The 24,017-nt window shown below is 42.1% G+C and overlaps 1 protein-coding gene across 2 annotated transcripts in view; it reads left to right on the forward strand.

Moving 5' to 3' along the window:
* Positions 1–7,678, forward strand: part of Sm (heterogeneous nuclear ribonucleoprotein L) — a 336,552-nt gene extending 328,874 nt beyond the window's left edge. For both annotated transcript variants that reach the window (XM_076322115.1, XM_076322116.1), the window contains 4 exons: positions 2,124–2,422; positions 4,006–4,229; positions 5,583–5,842; positions 7,388–7,678. In XM_076322115.1, the coding sequence (XP_076178230.1) occupies positions 2,124–2,422; positions 4,006–4,229; positions 5,583–5,842; positions 7,388–7,527 (923 nt within the window). In that variant the 3' untranslated portion in view covers positions 7,528–7,678. The remainder of the gene's footprint in view (positions 1–2,123; positions 2,423–4,005; positions 4,230–5,582; positions 5,843–7,387) is intronic.
* Positions 7,679–24,017: the final 16,339 nt, after the last annotated feature.

Raw genomic sequence — 24,017 nt, forward strand, 5'->3', positions numbered from 1 at the left:
AACGGGTCGCGAACAATTTTCTTCTCGTTTTCCGAACGAATGTCAAAAAATCGCAGTCACGGTTTTCATTGTACCGGTACGTCGATACTGGGGGAAACCGTGCTCGTATAATCGCGAATCGTTGTCCTCGTTCTTTGAGAATTTCGATACAAATGGATATATTATTTTTCGTATAACGAATCGATGAGTGGGATACTTATTTTTTTTTTAATGTAACGATTTACCTTTTAACAATTCGTCTCGTTGCAACTCGTGAAAATGATCATACATTGTGTGCACTCGATCATACTCGTCCTTTGATTTATTTCGTCGCTCTCTGTTACTTGTCAGACGCAGGTGAACATATTTCAAATTAAGCAAACAATTTTTGATCGTGATTACGTACGCCGTCGGTTAAGGTTCGCGAGTTAATTTGTATCGATATACCGTTATCGCATTGTGTGCGTGTAAATTACGTAATTTACAAGTCTGCCGGCTGGGGAACGCGTTTCCGTCACGGAGTGCTCGGAAGTTATTACCGTAAGTTGCAGCGGAGGGTAACGGGGACCGAAGATATTTTGACAGAAAATCGATACCGTAATTGTAGCGGAGTTATGTCGCGATTGAACCAATGGAAACCAGAACTGCGGACGAAACCCAATCTCGGTGCTCGAGACGTTGGCTTAAAGAATAGCAGCCAATACAGGGGACCTTGGTAACGAACGATTCTTGATCGATTGCTAGCCGACTGCCAGCGAACAACAACTGCTACCAACCTCTGTATTCGGCTAAATTGTCGTTTCAGTAGACGATCTTTTGTCCGCCCTCGAACTTCGTGCCAGTAGTTTACCGATTGTCCCTGTTGCCAAGAATTTATTTTAATTCGAGATCTCGCGACCACAGAAATTTTCAATCGACTTCTCCTAATAATTATCTCGGTAAGTTTCGTCAATTGCGAAAACCTCGACAACCTCGCACGTATGTAGTATTGGGTTGTTCGGAAAGTCGTTTCGTTTTTGTTTTTTTTTTTTTTGGAGGGAGAGAAATGAAACACGATTTTTTTAGAGCGTATAAACATTTTATTAAATTATACATTCTCCATTTTGGAAATGATTTTCCGAACAACTCGATAACTTTTGTATTTTTCCTACGTTTTGCGATGTAACATCGTTATACTTTCTCCATGTTTTGAAAAACTTTGCGAAGAGAGATGGAAATCACCGATCGAATGAACGGTGTACGTCGATTATTTTACCGATGATTCTCGACAACAATAAAATTTCTTTCACGCGTTATCATTTAGAAGTTATTTTCACGCCAATTGATATTTCAATAGTGTTTAACCGTACCGATTGAGTACTTTGACTCGATATTCTTTTTGGGTCCTCTTTGGCAGTAAGTAGAAATGTAAAATTAGAAAAAGTATTTAACGTACGAGATTTGTTACGTACAACCAGACAATTTTCCATATATTTCTTTCAATGTAACACAAAAGTGACCAGAAATATAAAATGGAAAAAGTATTCAAATACGAACATTTTCCACCTGTTTCTCTAATTTTATACACACGAAGTTGTTTCCGAAGATTCCCAAAACATCCTTAACAGTAAAACTACCCACTGTGAACCAACCTCTGTGAACTCTTTCTATCAGATACCATTAATACCATTAATTCTCTATTTTCATAATTGTTCACGAATATTGTAAGCAAAAACACGGTTAATAACTGAGTAATCTTAAAACAAAGTTTAAAACATGTGAAATCAACCTCTTTGGTGGTTCCAGTGTTAAAACATCAAAGTATCGTTAAAATAACCGTTGTGTTCGTGCGAAACAAGTCTAGAAAGCTATCGTTGTCACGGTGTTTGTCGTTAGCACGAAATTCGTAATCGAGCAACGCAGTTACACGAGGCAGCAACGAAAAGAATTCCCCGGTAGCGATTAGTCACGGTCGTGTCGAACAAGCGTTCACGCCTCGTGTCGTTACGGGCGGACTAATATTTCCACGTGTCGTGTGATTAATGGAGGTACAACGATCCCTCGATTTCCATAATTAGCCCCCGTGAACCCGAACATGGACGACAATGAGATCCGTGTGAAACCTGCCGGACAAAAAACATGAAATATCCGCCCGTTTGTTTCAGGATCCACGCCACAGGTAACTTTTCCCCCGGGTGCTGGCCATGATCGTTACGAGGAGAATTTCAATGGACCAGCAACGTATGCGGAGCCGTATGTCGAGCGTTATGGTATTAAGAGCGAGTTCAGCGGTCGAGAGCCTTTGCATCCCACGCCTCCGCGGCCTGGTTACGTGCCCACCCTGGGACAGACCCCACCTTCGAGCACGCAGGGCTCCGTGATGATGGTTTACGGTCTGCAGCCGGACAAAGTCAACACCGACAAGCTCTTCAACTTGTTCTGTCTATACGGAAACGTGACGAAGGTACGTTTCGTGCTCACCGGCTACGTACGTTCCCGTGTATCGTTTGGCCGCTCAAGGTCATCGCCCCCCACCACCACGCGCCACTCACTCCTCCCCCACCACCACTCTGTCCGAGATCTCTTCGGGCAAACCTGTAACACTTCTGTCGAACGGTCGCGTTGAAAGAGCAGTTGTTTCTCTTTGGAACTTGGTCAAGTTTGTTAACCTTAAAGCGTTCCTGTTGCCAAGAGTCAAGTGTCAATGAGTTGATAGACCCCATCTTGGGGTTAATGGATTCGATCTTGGATCGGTAATGTCCTGAATATATAGAATTCTTTTCCTTCGACTTTATAATAGAACGAGAAGACCGAACAGATACAGGAGCATCGAGTACCGTCTCTTGCGATATCTTTAACTGTAGAAAATATTAAAATACCGTGGAGACTCGAGTAATGCACCGGGGTTTATATTAAATATGGTGAATATGTTCAATTGTTGAGCTACGTATTCTATTATGTAATGCGTAGGTACTGTACAAGGTTTCTCTTATGTTTAATTTTATTACCAGGGTGTGTATTTTTATTTTTGGAAGTCGTTCCTTTTGACACCGTCCCTTCTAATTATTTAAAAGTTCGAATTGACTTCGAATGAAAGGGCACGGAGACTTTCCGATGACCTTGAGCGACCAATACATTCTATAGCATCAAATTTCACAGCCCTCACTTGTCGATATTGTAAAATTTTAGCAGTTGTAACGATCGGTTTCGAATATGAAAGAATTTATGATAATCGACCAGTGAAACATAAAGATTTGTATCTAAGCGACGCTATCGCCATATTTTTCTCGCTATACTTTGAGCATTAATTTCCAATTTGTTCAAAACGAAGAAAAATTAAGACTAAAAGTTGCAATCGTTCTCAAAACTATCGAAATAATGTCACCCGAATGAAAGAGATCGGTCAACTTGTACCGTTCCATTTCGACATTTTCAAAGACGACCACGACAGATTAAACGAAAACGGATTATAAAAATAATGTTAAAACGCTTAAATAGAAATAATAAATAGCTCTCCACGACATCTATCGATCTCCCGACGATGTTGCTCGGTTATATTCTTAGAAAACAGGATCATGAATATTTACTCGCGGTTTCGGTGGTTACTCCCGCGTTGCAATATTCAAAATAACTTAAAAGCTAAAAGTACACGTTGGTTTCCCCGAAGAGGTTAACGTCTATCATTTCGAACGAAACTTGGCCGACCGAGTGCAAGACTTCTGTCGCAACGTTGGCTAAAGGTTGACAGACAGACACCGTCACGTAATGCCCGTCTCTGTCACTGTCTCTGAATCGCGTGCCATTGCTCGACAGTGCAGAGAATAGAGTATCGGTCTTGGAGACGCCAAAAGGGTTGCCTGGTACCAAGCCGCGAACCCAAGAATCTTTAATTCGACCAAGTATCCGATCATCGAACCACTGGTCGAGTAAATGTTTCATCCTCCTTCGAAATACCCGAAATGAAGTCCAGTACCCAAGCCTGGCGGTTGTACGTGATCTCTGCTCCTGAACTGTGTTAGATAACGTTCGTTCAACCTTCTGTTGCAGGTCAAGTTCTTGAAGACGAAAGAAGGATGCGCCATGATCCAGATGGGTGACAGCATAGCCGTAGAACGATGTTTACAGAATCTGAACAACGTCACGATCGGGACGGACGGCAGGTTGCAGCTGGGTTTCTCGAAACAGGCTTTCCTCTCAGACGTCACCAACCCCTACATTCTGCCCGACAAGACGGCGAGCTTCAAGGATTTCACGGGAAGCAAGAATAACAGGTAACACTCCTGTCTACTGGAATATTTTAGCTCCTTTTCTCCTTCGCTACTATTTTCGTATCAGCTTCTTTTCCGGTTATGTTCTTCGCTCGACTCGTTGACCTCGTTCCCAGTTCACCACGTATCTAGTCACATTTCATTCTAAATTCTACCGCGACATCGTTAGGAGGAGATTTAACCGACCGGGTTGTTTTCCAAAGTTACAACGAAGATTACGTTTTGATCCTAATCGGACACTTTCCGCTTACGAGGCTGAATGAACGTTAACGAGGTGTCTGTATCATATTCCGTGGCGGAGTATCGCGTTGGACGATCGTTTCCTTTCGGCGAAAATTCGGTAGACAGTCAAGACACTATCCCCGATGTACAGCAATTAATGATGTTCTTCCTTCCGGAGCCTTCGAGAATCCGCCCTTTCCGTGGATAGTAATATTTACTCGATGAAAACTTAATTGCGTCCGGGGTTTTTGAATGCCCGCGCTCGGCCGAGGGATCCTGATTGCGAGAAATTAATTACAAGCCTGTCGGCGGCTGCAACGGGGATTTGAATTCATGTTGGAGACAGCTCTGTTGGAAGTCGGGAATCGGTTCTTCTCTTCACGATGACGCAGCCACGATTCGTCGCTCTGGGAAAGTACAGTGGTGTTAAAAATATGGGAACGTTCGTACAGTGAGGGTCGCGAATTCCAAGAATCGAAAACTTTTTTTATCTCCAACCGTGACCTAGAAACGCGAGAAACGACCAACGAGGAGAGTAGGGACACACCGAGAGTGAGCGAGATAGAGCATAGCGAGCGAGTCTCGCATTACGCGTCCTCGATGGTTGAAATGATCCACGTATCTTTGTGAAAGTGTTATCAATGGATCGGCGAGGTTCTCCCGATGAAAACGAGTCCAAACACGACCACTTTCGGACTAGTTTTAATACACGTCATTCGAATCATTTCTGAAATCATTGAGTAATTGCATAAATAAAAGTAGTCCGAATATGGTCGTGTCTGGACTCGTTTTCATCGGGAGAACCTCGGCGATTGATTGATAATATTCACACGAAGATACAATGTCAAATATAAAAATTGTAATTTGCATTAATGAACGAAATCCTCTGGGCGTATCTTATCGCTTCCTTGTGACAGGGAGATGATTCGCGTATATTTCCAGCAGTAATAATCGCTTGGAGATAGACAAATATATTTTTTTAAAATACTAGTCATAATTTCCAAATATTTTACCACAAACGTACAACTGTTAACTTCCACCGCTATTTCGCTACTATTAGATTTACGTAATAGTAATACTCGTCACGGTGAGGAATAATTTTAAACGACGAACGTCCATTATTTTCCATTACAGGTTCCTAAATCCAGCAATGGCCAATAAGAATAGAATACAACCACCCTCGAAGATAGTCCACTTTTTCAACACTCCCCCGGATTTAACCGAGGAGACCGTGCACCGTGTTTTCGTCGAGCGCGGTATCGAGGCGCCAACGACAGTGAAACTGTTCCCCCTTAAATCGGAACGATCGTCGTCCGGCCTTATCGAGTTCAGCAGCGTCGGAATCGCGGTGGCTGCCATCATGGAATGCAATCACACAGCACTGGAAAACAGCAGTAAGTACACACGCTCGCTAACGGATAAATAAAACTATACGCTCGTGGTTACGATTTTATTGTACATCGTTGCGGCAATCGGTACATTTCCACCGAGATCGCAGGAAACAACGTTCCTGGTTATATTCACTCGTAATCTCGAAAATTCGAAAGCCGATTTATGTCGTTTCTGCGAGCGCACGTTCACGAGATCGACACGATCGCGTATTTTCTTTTCAAACGTTAACGTTCGTACCGTAATAAATTCCTTTGTAAAATAGAAATATCTCCGAATTTCATTATTTAGAAACGCCTATGCCTGTATGAAAAAAAATAATTAAATAATATTCGTAATTGATACACAGTCGGACACGATTGTAACGAGCATGGAAATAACCGGGTAAAAAAACCGTAATGATTTTAATTTACGCGTATTCTCGTAGAATTCCTCGCCTCTATAACGAGCGTACTACAGTGGGATGTATCGTACAAATTTTGGAAAATTGGACAAGTGTTACGGCGAAATATTCGGAACGAGTTTTCATTTTAAAATGTACAAATTGAAATTGCATTCATTATTAATTAGTATCGAGCGTATGGTTTTAAAATCATGGACGGTGATCGTACACGGTGATTAATATTAAGCGTATTCTAGTTTATACGAACAAGTAATACGTCGGTGTATGTAACTCTTTAATTTTGTTCTTCTCGATATTTATATATTTCCTCCATCGAAGCTATCTTTTTATCGAGTTATCGAGAATTAGAAAGGAACTAGAAGATAGATCGCTGATATACAGAGTTAAGGTTCCAAGGGGGAAATTTTGTCGTTGGTGTTCTCTGTAACCAAGTTGAAAATGTATTTGTATTTGTTAATTTATCAACGTAGCTCAAGATCGAAAACGACCAGGAGCCAGCTCGAGTCAGCTCACTGTAAATGTTACCAAATTCTCATTCACTACTCTTTCAAAAAACCATAGTACCACGTTATCGAGTATTCCTTAAGTATACCTTAAGCTTACTGTAAACGTTACCAAATTCTCATTCACTACTCTTCCAAAAAACCATAGTACCACGTTATTGAATACACCATGTGTATACCTAAATTTCAACACGACTTAGTTACGTTAATTTCTACTAGAAATAGTGTATATTGTCAAACGGTATACTCTTCCATAGACATCACCAACTTCTTCACTTCTTATTCTACAAACCATAGTACTTCTTACCTTGCGTATACCAAAATTTCAACACGACTCCGTTAGGTTAATTTCTACTATAAATAGTGTATTATCACACGGTACACTCTTCCATGGTACACGTTAAGAAATTCCCATCGGTTACTTTAACAGTAAACCATGGTACCCCAAATGCCCAAGTATTACTTGTACGTAGCCTCGGTTCCAGCGTGTCCTCTAATAACATTAATTCATAGCAGAGCGTGTATATCCGCAAATCACGCAACAAAAGCGCGTCAGGCGGCCTTACAAACCCCGTTAACCGAGACGAGGCCAAACAATGGGCAACATTCGCAAACTCGCCAACCGTTCACCGAATCTGTTGCAGACGGCAAGTTCCCGTACATCATGAAGCTGTGTTTCTCGTCGTCCCGCACCATACCCACCAGTTTCCCGCCGAGCAGCGGCAGCACGTCGAGCAATTCCGCCGGTAATGGCCACGTCAAAATGCAGCAGGACTCGGAATAGAACGACGAGGTCCAGGGCCAGCAGCGTCAGCGTCAGCGCCAGCGTCCCTCTCTCGCCCTGCACCCGTTGTGTGCCCCGACGGGCACGGCCCTGCACCCAGCCGCAGCGATCACACTTTCCCCGATCTTGCCGCCGCCCGTGCCGCCGCCTTTGCCGCCCACCTGCGTCCTGATCGCCACGCCGACGCTCTATCCGACCGTACCGCCGCCGCCGCCGCCTCCGCTGCCCACGTTCTGGCCGTACTGAGGGGAGGAGGAGCGGGCCTACATGGCGGACGAGGGCCAAGCGACCTCGTCAACGTCATAATCATCTACTCCTCCGCCTCGTCTCGTGAAATCAACAACCAACAACCAACTCAACAATCAACAACAACAACAACAATAACCATCACCACAACCACCACCAACCAACCAACCAACCAACCCCCTCCCGGGGCAGGATAATCGCGGATCGCCGCTGGTCGCGCTGGACGAAAATACGTATACACACATATATATGTATATATCTATATATGTATATGTATATATGTATATGTATATATATGTATATGTATATATATATATATATGGTTTTCGATTGGTCCGAGCGAAATCGGGGAAGCTCGACCTCGGACGGTGTGTGTCCCGGAGGACCAAGAAACGGAGTTTTACAATAAAAGAGGAAAAAAAAAAGTCGTCTATTTGGCGCGGTGCTCGGAAGAGAGAAAAGAAATGAAAACATACAAACGAACGAACTCGCCCGGGGCGAGAGATCGGTGCGCGTCGACGGTGCGCGGTAGATCGTTCCTCGTCGAGAGGAGGGGGTATTGTGGAATAATGCGCGCGCGTCGATCGGTGGTTCTCGTAGGTATGCTCGATGCAGTTGCATCGAGGGGGGTGTAGTAGAGAATCTCGTCCGCCACGCCGAGGTCGGGCGAGGAGAAGAAATATATATATATATATATATATTTATATATATATCGATGTATATTTATATATTTGTGTGTAGATATAAATATATAGATATACATTAAAGAAACAAATGGTAAAACAACAACAACAACAACAACAATAACAACAACAACGCCCAAAAGAGAAAAACACAATCGATCGGCCATCGAGAGCAACACGATGTTCACCGGATCGCAGCACACCGCTCCGTCTCTTTGTTATTTCTTTCGTTTCGTCTACCTTTCTTGCGTTCCACCGTTTCTTCCTGTTGTTTCGGCGATGGTCCGGGTGTATATCGACATAACGTGCTAACTCCACGCGGGGTTACAGGGTCCCGCTCGTTCGCTCACGGTGTCTCCGACCGCGACGTGGCAGCAGTTGTTTCGCGCGAAAAAATGCAAACCACCGCCACTAGCACCACTACCACCACCACCACCACCACTACCACCACCACACCGTCACCGCGCTGGGGTCAGTATTAAAAGGAGAAATTTGTTCGTAAACACGGCGGACGCGCCGTGATCATCCTCCTCGCCGCTCATCGAGAGGGCGCGCGGCGAGCCGATAGAAGAAGAAGAGGAAGCGAGAGAGAGGAGAGAGAGAAAGTAAAGAAAAAAAAAATAGAGGAACAAAAAAAACAGTGGAAACAATTGCATACACGTTCTTCTTCTGCACACGCGGTTTGGGGAAAAAAGAAAAACAGAAAACACAAAAAACAAAGGCTTTTTCATTTCGTCACTTCCGTGGGACGCGCGAGTAGGATCGATCGTGAAGGATCATCCAAGATGTAAATAAAAGTTAATCTCGGGGAGAGAGACCCGCGTCCAATGGGGGGAGTAGTCCGCCGTCGTCGCGGCACACGGATTGGCTATCGAGAGCTTCAGGGGAGGGACGGGTGGAGGGGAGAAGGGGGCGGTGAGCAAAAAAAAAAAAAAGAAAACGAGATTTCGCGAGACGCGCGATTTTACACCAGCGATCGACCTTGCTCGAATCTTGCCCCGCGTGATTATCAAAGTCAGGCCCCCCCACCCCCTCTGGGCGCGTGCATAACGTTTCGCGTGTCGCACGGCGGCGTACCATTTGTTTTCTTCTCCCTTGTTCGTTTTCGTCGCACGCGCGCCTGCGCGCGTACACTGTACACGTGCACATATCCGCGCACGTACACGCATACGCAGCATACACACGCGCGTGCGCGCGCGCAGACGTACACACACACATACACACACACACACACGTGATAAAAAAAAACCGTGAAAGACACCTCCACGATATCGAGGCCGAGTGCACCGCGTTCCTCGTTGTCCATATTTATGGGATCCAATAAATCGGAGGTTCCTCATTGACCATTAGAAACTACACACGCTGGGATATTCAGTGTCAACAGAGAGTGTTCAGAGGATCTGAATCAATCGTGCTCCGAGAAGACGTTGAATAGGAAAGTTGATCGATGCAGCAGCCCCCCGCCCCCGCACGAGCCCCCCAAATCGAAAAACTTCGCTCGACCACTCGCGAGAAGAATCTCGCTGTTCGCGTATCTCTCGTGTCGTCTTCTTTTATATATATGTACGCATGTGTTCGTGTGTGTATATAGTATATATAAATATACGTACACGAGCATTATGCGTATGCATCTGTACGCTTTTCGCGCGATTATGGTATTGCGTTGTTTTTTTTTCGAAATTTTTCTTTTTAATTTTCTCCCCTGGAACGACGACCGAGGGGATTGTTTCCGCGTCGCGAGATCCAAAATTTGCTTTGAGAATCGTCCAGTTCTTCGTTCGCGCGAGCAAACTTCTCGCGAGTCGGACTGCGAACGGAAGAAAAGGATGGAAGAGAAAACGATAGTAAAACAGGGGTCGTTCATCGACCGGGTGTTTCTTCGTCGTCGATTAGGAAGAAATCGGGAATCGTTTATCGTCCCTTGTTACTCTCGAGGGAAGAGAGAAAGGGAGAGAGATCGAAGAAATAATAAGAAGTTTCCAACCCTCTACCCCCAAACCCCCCACGCCCCCCACAAGCTGTAGTGTTCAGGTTGCGACGACGACTCGGTCACCCCGTGCTTGCCGATGGATGAAGAGAAATGGGAGAGAAAGAGAGAGAGAGAGCGAAAGAAAGAAAGAGGGAGAGAGAGAGAGGAGAGATTTTTATGGAGATAATTAGAAAAGGAAAGAAAGAAAAGAAAGACAAGCGACCCGGAACGATTGTTAATATTCACTTTCAAGCACCTCGTACACTATTGATCAGATCGCGGACTGTGAATTGAATTTTATATGAAGACAATGAAGTCGACGACACACAATATATTAGCGAAGTCCCTCGGCAATATTTTGTCGGGCCGGGGGACGTTTTTATAATGAAAAGGTTTTAGATCTCCGATTTAAAAGCGATATAAGAAAAAAAAAAGTAATAAGATAAAATAAAGTAAACGTTGTGTTTTCGAAGCGAACCAAATGACTACTAAATAAATATAGAGACTCGTGACTCGGCCATACGTAACGTAAGATAATAAAGAGAAAAAAAAAAATGAGCTGCGTTACCCCCGCCCCCCTCAGCCCCCCACACCCCTCTTTAAGATGCGTGAGAATAATCCGCCACTTTTGTCCATTGATAATCGTGAGAGAGAGAGACCTAAGCAAAATGAGATATAACTTAAATAAGCAACATAAAAAAAAAAAAATGTTTATATTCGAGGCAATATTTGTTACAATACAACTATAGAGGATAAGTTGTATACCGTTAAGGGGCTCAGTAAACAAAGCGAGGATCCTTGTTGATTGCCGAAATAAGAATGGGAAAGAAAGGGAAAAAATAATGATCGAATAAGAGGACGAAAGGATGACGAGACAACGTACGACCTGTAAACGACGAAATATTAATACACGTTGTGCGTTGCTGCTGACAGAGTTTCGTTTAAATAGAAGCTTATCGATCGTAATAAGGTGATATATGAATAATATATATCGGCGCGAGAGAAACAATGGTACTAAACTAAGGAATTAAGAAGAAACTAAAAATGATAAACAAACAAACATACAAATTAAAATGGCAGAGTGCACACCGAATCGATGTGCTCGATGATCGTTAACGTTGATCATTCGTTTATTGTTTTCGATTCCTGTTCACGATTGTGTTCCGTTCCACGGTTTATAGATTAAATCTTTTTTTTTTTCTTTTTTTTCTTTTTCGTCGTTTTATCGAGCCTTCGACACGGAGGACTGTAAAATTGTTTTTACATCACATTCTCATATTTTTATTATCGATAAGAAGACGTCTATTAATAATTACTATTATCATATTTACAATTATTATTATTATTATTATTATCATTATTATTATTATTATTATTCGTATTACTCTCATTATTATTAATTATCATTAATTGTTGCTATTGCGTAATTACATATACGATTGTAACAGTATAGGTTTCACGGTAGTGTAATGATACATCACGTTTTAATCCGACGAATCTTGGAAATTTCGTTTCATATAGTGAGCAGGACCTAACGCGTAAGGTAAAAAAAAAAGTGAAAAAAGATGTAGGGTATAAATAAGCAGCTAGGACTTGTAATCATATCATAACGTTTTGTAGATAATATTATATGTGATCTGCGGAATATGGCGTTTAAATCAAGAGTGTATCGTCTCGTAACTCGTGTGCTGATACATGACGAAGAATGTAGTAGAAGAATCCTTGTTCAAAACGCGAGAGTCGGACTCTTCCGGATCGAGTTCGATTTCGTTTTTCAGTGTCGTTTTTTTTTTTTAGGGCGATCGAAGTAAGAACGCGATTTTATCCTCGGCTACGTGTAATTCTTTAACGGAACGAATCTGCAACTTAGAAAGAAGAGATACTCGATTTTACTCGAACCTCCTTCGTTTCTTTTTTCTTTTCATTTTTTTTTTTTTTTTTTTTTTGTCAATTTCTCTCTTCTTTTTTAATCGCGATAATCAGACATCGATTTTTCGACTTTCGATGCTTCAGCATACGCGTGTGATAGTATTCGTTAAAATCCATAAATACGTGCCCATTCCTGATTATATTTGTATGCATGGTGACGAAGACGAAGTCTGATACGATGAGACAAGGAAAAAAAGTGGACGCACCTTTGTTTCTTTTTCCTTTTCTTCTTCTTTTCGAAAAATTGCGTACAATTCTAGAGGTTCCGTTTCGCTAGGGAATAGAGAGAGAGCTGATACGTGTATCATCGGCTGAACGATGCCCTCCTGATGAAAATCCCCGCTCCAAAAAAAAAACGTGTGGTGTACACTAGGTGCACGTGTTTAACGAGAACAAAAGAGTGACAGATAGACGTAAAAGTGAAGAAAGCAAGATGCAAAAACGCGTATGTATTCGAGAGGTCAAGCATGCATGCCAGACTGTCGCTTATTTTCTGACGCTTTACCTGTACCATTGAGCGTGGCGCGCGAAGTAAAACCAAACGATGCATTAAGAGAAAAAAAAAATAATAAAATAATAAAAATTGTTACACGTAGTACACTGTACAACGAACAACACACTTCGAGAGAACACGTTCTACCGCGGGCTGTATTTCTAATTAAAAAAAAAAAAAAGCAAACAAACAAACAAACGAAACAAACGAAACTGGACCCGTCAACGCGCGGTGTACGCGAACGCAAGCAAAACAAAAACAGTTTCAAAGAACGTCCCACGATCCTTTTTTCCGTTCTTCTCTTCAGTTTCTCGCGACAAAACAGGCCGACGCCATTGCGATTTAGCTCTTCCCACCATCGTGCTCGAATCGATCGCGCGAACGATACGAAATTTTACACCGCGAGTTTCAACGATCAAGACGTAGCCAACAATGACACGCTTCGAGAAAACTTCGAAGCGAAAGCAGCGCGTTATACACGTTGACGGATACATCGAACAATTCCTTCGAGAAGCGCGCGGAGCGTCGAGTCGCGACCGCATTAGTTGGCCGCTCGCGACCACTCAAGGTCGCTCCCCCACCACAGCGTACGGCTACTCCCACCGCTGTCTTCGTCGAGACTCACCGCGTCTCGGCCGATTGCACTCGGTGGAGCGTAACGTGGCGAACAGGCGAACACGAATTTCTGTACATTTTTTGAACAACGTCGAGACACACCCATGGGCGTTCAAAGACACGTTCGACGGTTCGTATTAAAGTTCTCGTGCCGCGAATAATTCGCTGTTTTCCATCCAACGAGTACAAGCTGTTAGATTTGGTAATTTATGGTGGGGGAAGCGACCTCGAGCTCGGTAGATTTGAGTTTGAACCACGAATGGAAGTTTCTCGCGTGATAGTTGGCCCGTCTCTCGCGTCACGCCTATATCGACGACGGGGGAAGGGTTAAATTTAAAGAAACGTCCAACTGACACCCCCATCACCACCATCCGAGCGCTGTGCCATCGGAGGATGACGGGCCTCCAGGAGAATACGTTTTCTGGAGGCTCGCCAAGACGCCGCGCGTCGTGTTCCGGACGACGGAGGGACGCGCAAGATCTTGTTCGTTCTTGCGATCTTTCTCGCAGGTCCCGCTGTACATATAGCTTTTATTCTCTTTCGAGCGGATTCGCGCTCTCTCTCTCTCCAGTCGATACGACGCGATACCGTCGCTGAATGGGGAACGAAAAAGAAAAAAGTAATGAAAAGAAAAGAATCGAAATCGACCACTTTCGCGAACAAAACGTGGGAGAAACGATGTACAAAAAAAAATTATATATATTAAAAGAAAAAAAAACGTATTCAAAAAAAAAAAAAAAAACATGAATCGACTACGACAACAGAGCAAGTACGCGGTCGTCCGGAATACAAAACTTTTCCGTCTCGCGCGCGCGAGCGCTCGTCCCCCGATCGGAACAGAGATTCTTCTATGTACAAAAAAATCAAATTGTAATTGTAGCGAGTAGAGAGAGTCTGTAATGAATACAGTATTCCAGGTAGTGTCTAGCACTGTGTAAACACGATGAAATAAGCATTAATACACTCAGACATACGGAACTCGAGGTTGTAAAGAAAAGTCATCTGTGTCGATAATTAATTATAAAAAGAAAAAAAAGCAAGAAGAAGTGGCGAACGTTTGTTTAAATCTTACCACGAAATACATATCCCATCTATATGTATATATTTGCAGTCGCATGAGAATTTCAACTATATTGATGATTGATTGTGTAATTATGATTATTAGTATTATTGCGATGATGATGATGATGATTATTATTATTAGTTATTATTATTATTATTATTATTATTATTATTATTATTATTATTATTATTATTATTATTATTGATCATTGATTATTATTTATGGTTCCGATTTTGTGAAAATTGGAACGGATAAGTATGTTACGATATCGATATTGCGTTTAAGGCGTTAGGTTTAATGTTTGTAGTTAGGTAATTAAGTAGTTCGGAGAGTAGAGGTACATATCGTTAATATTGTTATTGATTAATAGTGTTGCGAAAAAAGGTGTTACTGCCGGTTGCGCTTTGATTTCTTTTGTGCGCGAAGGCTCGTTGACGAGACTCGTCGTCTCCGGGTCCGTATGCACGGAATCGCGGGGCCCGCACCGGAGCGTGGGGCCCCGTGATCTGTCGGCGAATTTTTGCGGCCAAACGTAAATGGAAAAAAAAGGTAAAAAAGAGGAAAAAAAAAACGTTCGAAAAAAAAAATCATGTACCTGTGCTAATGTCGATTTCTCGAATTAGTCTCGAAGAGGCGTCGTTCTGGTCTCGCTAAATAATACCCCTCGAAGTAATTATATTATATTTTTGTGCAATCAACCGCGACGCGACATCGCGACTTCGTGCTCGCGAGGGATGGGTGCTTCCAACGAGTCTCTTGAAACGTGAAACGAAAAAAGAAAAAAAAAAAACGAAAGGAAGAGAGAATATTTCGTTCGAAATGTTCCCCTTCCACGTCTGTGCTAAAGGCATCTCGCTCCTTGAGGGGCACCCGATTCGTTTCCGATGGAAGACCCCCCTCCACGGTACGGCGAAGCTCGCGGCGCCACCGTCGACGTTCGTTCTCGTTAGAAATTAGACGATGCTGGGCCAAACAAAACAAACCAAAGCGCAGTAACCTTTTTAGCGATCACTCCTTCCCCTCTAAGTATTACCAAGTAACATATACCTGCCCCACATATCAGATCTTACGTATCCCGAAGCACCACCATGCGTCATATCAATGTTTCTAAGCGTTAGTCCTTGTAATGTACCCTTTTACCGATCGTTTGTCCCCGCCCCCTCTGCCCCCGCCCCACACCCTGTATGCCACTCTTTCGGCGTCTCCCAAGTCGCGTCTACGTCCTAAACAAATTTTCGATCGTACGCCCCGCCCCCCACGATTGTAATCCCGTATCCCCTCTCGTCGTTCCTCCACTATCCCCTCCAAACTTCCCCAATGGGACCTCCTACTTCTCCTCCCATTTCCTACTCCCGCTCCTCCCACCTCGTTATTGTACATCTGAGCCAGAAGGGTCTCTATGCTCTGTCTTCCCATCGCTGCGTCAAAAGACAAACTAGATGTAATAAGATTTGTTGACTGTATACATTATTATACATTGATTGTACACGCATCACAGCAACGTCACACGATATCCACGTACACCCTACACGACACCTACACACCGAAGAGAGTCACACACACGCGACACTCACGCCGAAGGGAAACGAAACACGACCAACACACGTGCCGCTGCGTCAGGATAGTCCAAGATGGATCGGTAATGCTAATCGTCTCGGCAACCGGGAGAATCCGCTTGCACGGCAAACGGTGCAACGGATTATGGCGATTTCGGGATCGATACGAGCAAACGGCGAACGTTGTCGTGCATTCGATGCACCAGGATTGTGTAACTGGACACAGTGCAAGGCTGAGCAAAATTTGAACCGAACAAAACACAACTGATATTTAAAAGCAATGGGAGTTTATTTAATCGAACGAGATACAAGCAAAAAATCGTCCCGTAATTCTAAGTTCTATTCGAAGAGTTATCTTTCATTCCTTCGAGAATTTTTAACAATTAATTTTGCTCAACCCGGTGTACCGGTGGATCGTGCGCGTGCAAACGAATCGAGATTTCAACGATGAGATACATCGTTCCAAAATATTGTTTCGAAGTACTTTTACGGGGCAACGTTTACCCACGAATCGTGACTTCGAAATTGAAATTTTAACGTCCACGTAACCGTAGGACACACGGGACCGAATTCAGACGTCCTTCTAACGTTTAGTTTCTTCTTCGCGAATGAATAAATGTCTCGAATCTTGATTCCGCAATGGTGATACAACGATTGACGATTCTAGTCCGGGTTTTTCCACGTGATTCAAATTTTAGAGTAACGTTGCAAAATGAGTTTGCAAATATTGACGAAAGAATATTTTGTACATATTCCCATCGAGTTGGTCGGGGTGACTGTCGTAATTTAAGCATAGTCTCTTTTCGATGATTTTATTTTCGATCCGTTGAAGATTTTGATCTTGAACCAGGGTGATACGGTACGTTGCACTTGTGGTGTTTTGCACGCGCACGGAACGAATTCGAGGCAGAGAGTACGTGTGGCACGATCGACGAAATTTTTAGAATTCTTTTTTTTTTCTTTTTGAAGAGAGTCGCAGCTGTATCGATCCGAAATCGATCGGTCGAGACGCAAAAGGGCCACGCGCGAACGAGTTCCGGTTCACCGGAAGTTTCGGTACTCCAGAAACGAGCTGTTCGAAATTTTCTCCGTCACCCCCGGAGTCGAAAATCTTCGCGAGCATTAGCCAATCCATAATTAGCCTGTGATTGTCGCAGAGGGGCGTTCATTTTCGGGGACATCACTCTACCTTCGGTCACGACACGTGACAAAGTGTGGACTACGCCGACACACAAAACCGTGTCACACGTCGAAACTGGAGAAGTTTCGTCACAAAAGAAAAAAAAAAAATAATAATAATAAAACACACAGAGGCCAAGCGAAACAGGAGACACACACACTCCAATTATGATTACTCTTTAAAACGAAAACAAGCAAAAAAAAAAGAAAATAATAATAATAATAATTAATGATGTAATGTGTATATTAATACTATATGTCGTACGCTCTAATGTTGTTTGAAGAGTTATTTGCGAGTCAATTATCTGTGCCTAGCAGCCCTGTGCACCCTATCAAATGTACCACCGTTCAGATGAAAAATTAAAATAATAATGGGAAAAAAAGTGAAAAGATAACTGATTGAACCAAAAAGCATTGAAACTATTAACAAAACGGAGGCGGAATAAAACAAAAACGTATGAAAACAATGTAACACTCACACACGCATACGTTAAAGAAACGACGTGTATACACGTGCGTACAAACATACACGCGTGTGTTTATTCGTACACGCGCGTGTATGTGTGCGTATGTGTATATATGCATAAACATAGTTCGAGAAGACTACGAGTACACACGTGTGTTTCTTACGACAACAATATAACAATCCACAAGCAGAACAATATACAATTCGTTGACGACAAATTGGAAAGTGAACGAAGAAAAAAAAAATACACGAGAGATGGAAAATAAAATAAAAAAACTTGCACCCTGTATACATAGTTCGCACAATGATCTGTTCCTATTTTGGAATCAGTTTTTTCGGATTTGCCAAGAATGTATATCTACAGATTCTATATTTAGAAGAGAATATATATATACATATATACATGTATATATTTGTATATGTATATATATGTGTGTATATATATGTATATATGAATATAGAAAAACTGATTATGAAATATAAGTATTAAAATCCATAGTTCTGGAATTGTTACCCTTTTTCGAAACCAGTTGTCCGATCATGTGTGCACCCGCGGTCTCTCCCCCGTGCACACGAGGGTGAGAAACGAGGGAGAGAGAGAGAGAGAGAGAGAGAGAGAGAGAGAGAGAGAGAGAGAGAGAGAGTGAGAGTGAGAGTATGTGTGTGAGAAAGAGAGAAAGAGAGAAACGAAAACGCAAGAGAACGCGCGCCGTTCGTAACTCGCTTTTTTTCCAAGCTACAGCAAAAAAAAAAGCCTAATTGTAAAACGTTGGGAGAAGTTGAAACGTAGTCTTCTTCGTTTTCGTGCAAAAAAAAAAAAGAAGAAAAACCGAACCGACGACGAGCGCGTGCAGCAGCGTGTCGTCTATTCGAGACCATAACATGTAATCGAGCTCTTGAAGTCCGCTAGAACAGTTGTTTCTAGTTAGAAACGTGAAGATCACGAGACCAAGATATAAGATTTAAAAAGAAACCGAGACTAGAAATATTAAAAAAACAAAAAAAAAACAAAAAAAAAATGAGCAAGACCATAGTCGTGCGCGCGTGCGAGGGTGAGACAGCTCGTTTCTAGTGGCACTCGGACGAAACCGTTTTGCCCCCCTCTCAACCGTACCTCTTGTCGCGCGAATCGCTTTTTCGAGGATACCACTTTGTGAGATGTCCTTCAAGCGTAGCGCGCCATGATGGAAAATTTACAAAAAAGTCCTCGTTCGGTGAAACGGAGACCAGAGGAGGACAACAATCGTAGCGCGAAACGATCGACAGGGGGGGCGCGTGAACGAAACCGATCGCGAACGTTTACGATTCTCTAGTCGCCCCCCACTCTTCCATAGAACGAGCCAGAGAAGGGGAAATCGGCGAAACCCTCGAGCGAAACACGATCTTCGTCCACGGAACGAAGCTCGCGGGGCCTCGCGAGTTTCCGCCGTACCCCGGACTCGTTAAATGTTCACCGGACTCGTTAAATGTTCGCTGGACTCGTTAAATGTTCGCTGGACTCGTTAAATGTGAAAAAAAAAGAAACAAACAAACAAAGAAGTAAATAATTATTATACGGTAGACCGTCACACACTGAACACAACAGCACAACCACCCACCACCACCACCACCACCACCACCACCACGTTCCACGCACATTCATATTTATATACGAATATTGTATGTATATGTGTATAAATTTACGACAGAGAAAAAAAAACACTCACTCATTTTTGTGCGACATTGAAACCACACTCGATTTAACCACCAACAGCCCTTAGACGTATGTGGGACGCTTGTATGTATGTCTAAGAGAAATCTAATAACGCAAGAAATCGATAACTGCTTCGAGCTCTGTGTTCACGAAACGCGGCAACAATTGTCCGTAGTCAACCTCGGTACCATAATCACACCCGCCCCCCTCTCTCGTTTCACTCTTTTGATCGAGACCGCGCGTTGCGAATCGAAAATTGAACAAAGAGAGCAAAGTGCGCGTGTTTCGGAATTTTCTTTCGATATTTTTCGTCTCTGATTTCTCGTTCTTTTTTTTTTATTTTTTTTTTTTTATTTTCTACTTCCCAACACGCAACTCGAGCGCGATCGAGAGGGAGAGCGACACCGGAAGCGCTGCAGGGGAGGTGAGATAACGGAATAAAACGACGACAAAGTAGTGGACAGAGAAGCGTTCGAAGCAACTCGAGTGTGAATCGGTTGATGATGTTTGTAGACGCGACAGGTTGCAAGGAACACGATAAAATGGCAGAGGCAAGAAACGAAAGAGTTATGGGAGAACAAAAAAAAAAGGAATATATAGGGAGAAACATACATATATAAAGTGGGTACGAAAGGAACATCGAGCACAGAGGAATAAATAATTTACACTTAGTAACAGAGAGAATGGGAGCGTGAAAGGGTGAGGAAGGGAGTATTGAGAGATATAGTGAGAGAATGAGTGGGCGTGAGAAAGGGAAATATAAGAGGAAAAAAGAAAAATGAAACACACTCACTGATGAGCGCCGCTAGTAAAAGACATTGGTAGGCTATTATTATCGCTAAATAGTCGCTAGCCGATAGTGATGTAGTTTACCCATTAGAGTTATTTTAAGTTCTTAATTGTAAACGGTTACTATTAAATTTATTATCGTATCACATTACACACTGTAACACTTCTATTATAATAACAAGAAATATTTACCTGTGCATATTGACATATTGTGGAGTCACATCATTAAAAACATATACTACTCAATATATTCAGCGTCAGCGACTCGATTCATTGACACCCACACCATATATACCATGCATATATACCTACTCAAAGATATACATTTTGTCCCCTACGGAAATTGAAACGACGAAGGGGCCACTGATGGATCGACGGTGTTACTCGTCTTTCTCCTTAGTTTTCGGTTTCGTCTTTCCGCTGGACAAAATTTATCAGGTCGTTTCGAGCACACCCTTTGCAGGGGTATCGGTTCGCGAGGGAAGTTTGTGGTGAATCGAAGATTTAGAAAAATGGTTGAAACATTGCAGAAATACGGTTAGAGCGTTGCTAATGACGTAAATATTTTTTGGTTCGGTAATTAGAGGTGAAATCATCCCTTCAAAAAAAGGGACTCTCGTATTATCCTCATATTATCTGGAGATAAGTGTTTAAAGCTATCTGCTCGAGTATAACTAAAAAATAAAACTACCAAAAATCGTAGGGATCAATTTTGTAACAATTCTTTGAAAATTCTTTGTTACTATATTGTGGAATATTATAAACCATAAAACTTTGAATCGATATATCGCTAAAATGAAAAATCACAATTTCACCGAACAAAAAATAATTATATTATTAGTATCACTTAAATTACATTTCTGCAAACTTATCATTTTTGTTGAATCTTCGAATTAAGTAAACTTCTCTTGTCGATAATATGTTTCATCGTACTATTTATTTTCTCTGGTTAAATCGTCGTGGGCAAATTGATTGAGCAAATTGATCGCGTTTGTTTAATTCGAACCCATGTTAATTTTATAAATGTTATAATTAATTTCGTGGTAGTCCAAACTTTACCAAACCGGTGTTAATTAATTTTGTGTTTACCTAGACTCGATTTACATTTATTCGAGTCCCCTAATTTCTATCTCGGAGATCCGATTTCGATGTTCGCAAATCGTTGTTCGACGAATCGGTATTCGTGATTAAAAAATTATCGCACGGCCCGTCATTATCGGTTTATCAAAGCAACAAGATATTCGAGGTGCCAGTTACATTGAATTATTTTGCCAAAATTATGTAACTTCCTCGACACATATATTTTCCATAGAAAATTTTAAAGACCTCACTACATAAAACGAAACAAACGAAAAATCTGAAAACCTCACGAACCATTCCAACATGGATATTATTAACGAGTATTGCCTGTTAGCAACGATCGTATAATTTCCGCTAGACCTTCAATTCCACGAATTCATAACAATTTTATTTTCGATTTTCGATTTTCATTTAACCGTGTAACCTCGGCATAAAGTTACGCCACCTGCGCGAGAAAATCGCTGTGTTTGCAAACGATGGAATTTCCTGCCTGGTTTGCATAACCCGAGCGTCTCTTATTAACAATTCCAGAGCAAACGCAAAGGAGAACAGTTTACGAGCAACGTTGTATTTCAACTTCCAACGAGTACCCTTGCACGAATCTCGCGATAACACGTCTAAAATAAATAAATAAACGCGTCTCGTGCAACACTCTCGCGGGAGTGCATAACAAATCTGAATGTTTATTGCAGAAAACACGGCTATAAATCCCGTCGTATTTCCATACGGTCGCGTGCAAGCTTGGTCGAACCAGATTGCCAAAAAAACACGACCGTTATTTTACCAACACTATTCGAAAAATTATATACGAAATATTCGTAGTCGACGACCGAATAATTGGAAAATTTCTTCGCAGTTTGTCGAGCAAAATGTGTTTCAAATCGTTTGGGAAAAATAATGTAGAAAATTTCGGAAAGACCGAGGAAAAGAAATTATATCTTGTTCGATATTAATTCTACACATTTCGTGATAAAAAAGAAATTCTTAATGTTTCCAAGGCAATAGACGTATTTCGCAACGATAACTGTTTTGTAGACACTTTGCTGTTTATAAAAATCGATGAATAGCTCAAAGCCAGTAAACACTTACCCCCATCACATCGTTCGACTAGCCCACTGCTCCATCTATCGTCTCTTAACCACTTAACCGGGGAGTATAGTCGCCAGATAACTGGGCAAAACCTCTGAATATTTAGCAAGCTAAAGAACGAAGGGTAAAATAAAAGAAAGAATACAAAATTTAGGGTAAAAAGCTCTAAATGTGTAATATATTTTCGTAACTGCCTTTAAGTATTTAAAAAGTAAATTAACTGAAAAATTTCGAGACAACAGCGATGCTCTATAACTATCTTTCGAACGGAACAGAAGTCAATATTTTTACACGATTCTTTTTAAGTAATGGTCGAAATCTAATATTTCCATACAATTAAAAAGAGAAAAACCATTTAAAAGATCGATTGCAACTCGACGAGAAAGTAGAGGTCGTGGCGAACGCGATCCACAATAAGGGAGCCTTGAGCGTCTGATTAAATTCGATCCGATTATAATAAACATTCAGAAGTTCCGTTCGTTCACGAAATTTCCAACCCGAGTACGTGAAACGTTCCACCGTATGATCAAATACAGAAATAAGAAAACAACATCGATATACATTTACGACCAGATAAACGAACACGAGTATCGTGTTCAACGAAAAGGAGATGATGCATCGACTCACAGCAACCCGACAATTCAACATTTCAACATGATTAAACATTGCCACGAGAAGCGACAATCCACGCGTGTATACATTATCAAGCGAGCATTAAAACGCCACGAGAAGCTAGATGCCGGCCTGAGTCCTTCGATAAAACAAAAATAACGGGATCTTGATAAGGGCTGCCTGAAATAGAGCTGCTTGAGCATGCAATCGATTCGCGTAAGCTTTTATTAGTAGTCCCCGCTAGATCCTGCCGCGAGCATGCGCACGTTTGAACAACTAGCGTCTTGTCTTTGTGTGTTTGCGTCCTCGTTGTTGCCACGGCAATGTGCACGGAAGTCGATGGCCAATTTTCGAACGTCGTTTTCGTTGATCTGTCGCTGTTGCACGGTGATCGCACGTTTGTATAGAAACGTTTGAAATCGAAGAAACCTACATTGCGACAGTACGATCGATTCGTCGTTTAAAAACGAATCGAAAACGTGGAATGCATATTTTTCGTACGGTGCTTCCATTTCGAGAAAAAGATGACTTTGAGTATGTTTGGTGCGCGGCGCAATTCACAAATGGCGTCCATGTTTGTACGTAACTATTCGTACGTGTGTACATATTATTGTATGTCGATGGAAAATAATTTTATGTATCTGACGTTATAACAGTAGGAAGAAAGCGACAGGGTTTCATTTAAATAATAAAATCTAAGCGGTTTCTTCGAGGAAAGTAAATGTTTTTAAATTTTTTATCATTGTAGGATATTGGCGGTTAAAAAATATTCAATTCTGTCTGTGATTCTTCTTCGTCGAGTTATTGTAAGTTGAAAAATCTTAGAAATTATTATTACGATGTACGGAGCACTCCCTTGTCGGTTGCACGCGCTCCAAACGATCTTCAAAGTCGTTTTTCTCGGAAACGACGACCCCTGCGGGAAAAATTTATTCCACGTTCTCGACACGTTTTTGAACGAAGAATCTTTCCACGGACATTTCACGCGTTACAATTCAATTATAAGTCTGTGGTGTTATCGATAGAAC

Source organism: Ptiloglossa arizonensis, chromosome 10 (assembly GCF_051014685.1).
Source record: "Ptiloglossa arizonensis isolate GNS036 chromosome 10, iyPtiAriz1_principal, whole genome shotgun sequence".
Classification (NCBI taxonomy): Eukaryota; Metazoa; Arthropoda; class Insecta; order Hymenoptera; family Colletidae; genus Ptiloglossa; species Ptiloglossa arizonensis.